General features: G+C 40.6%; 1 protein-coding gene across 2 annotated transcripts in view; it reads right to left on the reverse strand.

Annotated features, from left to right (window-relative positions):
* The window catches only part of LOC106808393 (glutamate-gated chloride channel-like), a 144,151-nt gene that overhangs the window by 62,599 nt on the left and 77,967 nt on the right, over nt 1-3,585 (reverse strand). For both annotated transcript variants that reach the window (XM_014811098.1, XM_014811097.1), the window contains exon 2: nt 1,757-1,891. In XM_014811098.1, the coding sequence (XP_014666584.1) occupies nt 1,757-1,891 (135 nt within the window). The remainder of the gene's footprint in view (nt 1-1,756; nt 1,892-3,585) is intronic.

Raw genomic sequence — 3,585 nt, forward strand, 5'->3', positions numbered from 1 at the left:
CGAGAGAGAGAGAGAAAGAGAGAGAGCGAGAGAGAGAGAGAAAGAGAGAGAGCGAGAGAGAGAGAGAGAGAGAGACCCCGATCAGAGGGAGATATGTTGGGGGCATAGAAATGGGGTGAGAGACAGATTAAATTTATTTTCCTGTTGATAAAGAAGGCATGACCACGCCAGCGCGTGTTACAATCGACTTGCTATTGTACATGCGATATACACACACATTAATCGAAAACGACATTAATCCCACTTTTTGAACAAATGAAGACAAGTTAAATACAATAAAGGTTTATCAGCTATGAACAACTAAATTTGCGTCTATCCGGTTCTTAAACGTGGAATCGGCGTTCACCACATTGCAACTTGGAAAGCTTGTACGACTGACTGTCCGTCGCAGCCTATAAGCAGCTTAGCAACGACTGTGTGCCACGTACAAGCGAGCACGCAGCAACTTGCAAATCAATCAATCGATCGATTTGGCTCGACCGCGTAGCTGATATGGCACACGTTCGAGGCGCGCTTTTCAACACCTCCTATTTACAATAGTAGTGGGTCATCATCGTCAATCAATTATGTTGTTTGGTGTCGTACATCGTCTAATGGGCACTCAGGACACTTTGCAGATTGTACGACTGTGTGTTCCGCACAAATATTCGAATTACTCTTGTTTGCTTCATTGATCGACGGCGCGGCTGCGCGTACTAAGATACAATGGTGGATGGATTTTCACAGCGCCCAGAATAAATAGGCACATCTTAGCTAATTCTCGTATTTATGAGGATTTCTCAAGTGCTCGTTAGAGAAAAAGGCCAAAGTTTGCTGAGTAAATCATAGAAGAAAATATAACTATTTATACACGCAACAGAGATCTATGTAAATACTAGCGAACTATTAGTGGAAGCGATAAAGTCAGATGAGAAAAAGAAAACGCTTAATGTTGGCGAGTTTTCATAAGGTATGCTGTATTTCGCGTCGTTTTCGCTGAGAGTCAGCACGCAATCTTGGATGCACGATCTCAAAATCATTCTCTATAGCAGTGGCAGTAGTAGAATTAGCAACGGTGACTTTATTGCATACTTCACATATACAATTTATATGTCGACATTATATTTATATATATATATTTATTTATTTCTAAACAATGCTCTTAGATCAATCACATCTATGTTTTATCTGCGATATTAGGTTGTGATATTAGACCTGTCGCGCCGCTCCTAGTCCACTACGGCTGCTAATTGCAAGGAAGCGCCTATATGGCCTAGACCTAACGCGTCTGTCTGCTCAGTGATATTGCGTACACGTTTACTTCCACAGATAATACTACTTCAACAGGTACCTCACGCCAGACGAACCCAATCATACTGCAACGTGCATACATATATATATAAATATATATATATATATATATATATATATGCATGCAATTACCGGTTAACCATCATTGTTTCATCGTTAATGTTTGCTCAGATGGAATTGCCGCACGTTAGCTCAATTGAATCTCGTGCCGAAGGCCATTTCTATTACGTAACGGCATTGGACTATTTTTACTAATAACTTGAGCAATTTCAACAGCCGCATTTGCCTACGCCCGATGGCCGTAAGGCATTCACGGCAACAACGACGACGATGGCGACGACTACGATGACGATGTCAGCGTCAGCATGTGGGAAATTAACTAACAACATCGGACGCTTAAGTCTTCCGTTACTATAACTATTTAAATTTTTTTTAATGAGAATGACGTCCACGTAAGTATACACACCGCCACGGAGGTTTCTCCATTTGCTGCACACTCTGTCCACGGATGCAAGCTATAACTCCGATGATAATGATACACCAGTGCAACCAATCCATCTTGTAAATCGCACAGCAGCTGTTCCATCGTAACGTTGCACACCTGAATCAGAGTCAAAGAACGTCACTCATCATTTTGAAAAAAAACAGCTTTTTGTAACTAAAGTGCACGAGGTGCAAATCGATTACGTTTTACATATCCATACGTACACTACTAAGTCTATTCGATACATCCTAATCAATTATCGGAAGTGTTTATGTATATATATATATATAAATCAGAAATGACTTCGATTAAAACGTTCATTTAGGCAAAGTGAGTTTTAACTGCTCTTAATTGATTGTACTAATAATTGCGATGTGTGATTTAAGTATCATTAGACACGATTTATCACCATTCAACACGAGTCACTCATACATTAAGTAATTTTCCCCCTTATTCATAATATGATTTCCATTGAATAATACACGTATTATTTACTTACTAAATACAGCGCCTAGCAAGAATGGAGTCAAATTTTAGATTTTTGCAAGTCTCTGTTTAACTTGAATAATATTTTACTATCATTTTTAATGCCAGTAATAAAATAACGTTAAGAAATCTAAAGGTTTTGTGAATAACTAAAAATATAATTAATTTAGGTAACACGTAGGAATATTGTAAATATATCCTAGACGAACACTGTGCAATCAACACAGTTATTATTTAATTTTTCGAATGACAACGAAATCGTTAAATGGCGGAACTTAATTTAAACCGGTAAACATCAGTAATAAGCCAGTTCGTAGTTAGCCAAGGGGTTATGTGACGTCCTAGGCCACCGGCGTGCGCTTTCGGTTCAGTACGTATATGTACATGTATTCTGTGTACGTGTATGGCAGGCGAGAAGAGACATAAATGATATTTAATGACCGTCATTAAATCGATTTATGTACCGTCATTAAATCATTTATGTACCGTCATTAAATCAACCAATCAGATGCAACTTATTTGTGCTCAGCCAATCACAAACATGAAATTATGTACCGTCATAAAAATCGATTATTAGCGTATTAAATCGATTTATGTAGCGTCATTAAATCCATTATAGTACCCAGTCATTAAAATCAAACCAAGTTGCGAGAAGAACAATAAACTACCTTCCGTACATAAATTCGAAACCAATCACAGCAGCACGAATACATCCGCCAGGGCGGCCGCAGCTATTTCCGGTACATAATTCGCCGCGCTTGTGCCCGGCCATCATTCGCTACTAACTTCTTAAACGTTTCGAATAAGCCAGATTCGAAAGGGGGTGTGCTATCCACGCCGGCGTGGAGGAGAGGTCCGTGATAACGTTGACGATGACGTTCAACAACGTTAACACCTAACGGTAACACTCACTCCAACACCGCCAACAGCTGAACCCTCACACTGAAATATATATGTCTCGCTCGGTGCCGCGCTAATAATAGGCATTGTCGATCCACAAAAATTAATCTTGGTGTGTGCGACAGAATATCATGATGCAAAAACCTTAACGCCGAAACACCCAATCCTAACCCTAACCTAACCCCTAACCCTAACCCTAACTAACCCTAACCGCTAACCCTAATCCTAACGCCTAACCCTGAACTCTAACCCTGACGCCTAATCGCCCTAATCCTAACACTATCCCCAACGACTAGTGCTGCGCGACGTTGCGGTCACCGCAGTCCCTCCACGCAAGGCCCGGGGGAATAGCGATACCCCATGACGGAAAGGGTGTCCGCGCGCCCATAATTTCGAGGTCAAGACCAAAGTGAGCAAGGGCATAA

This window comes from Priapulus caudatus, unplaced genomic scaffold (genome assembly GCF_000485595.1).
Source record: "Priapulus caudatus unplaced genomic scaffold, Priapulus_caudatus-5.0.1 Scaffold272, whole genome shotgun sequence".
Classification (NCBI taxonomy): domain Eukaryota; kingdom Metazoa; phylum Priapulida; class Priapulimorpha; order Priapulimorphida; family Priapulidae; genus Priapulus; species Priapulus caudatus.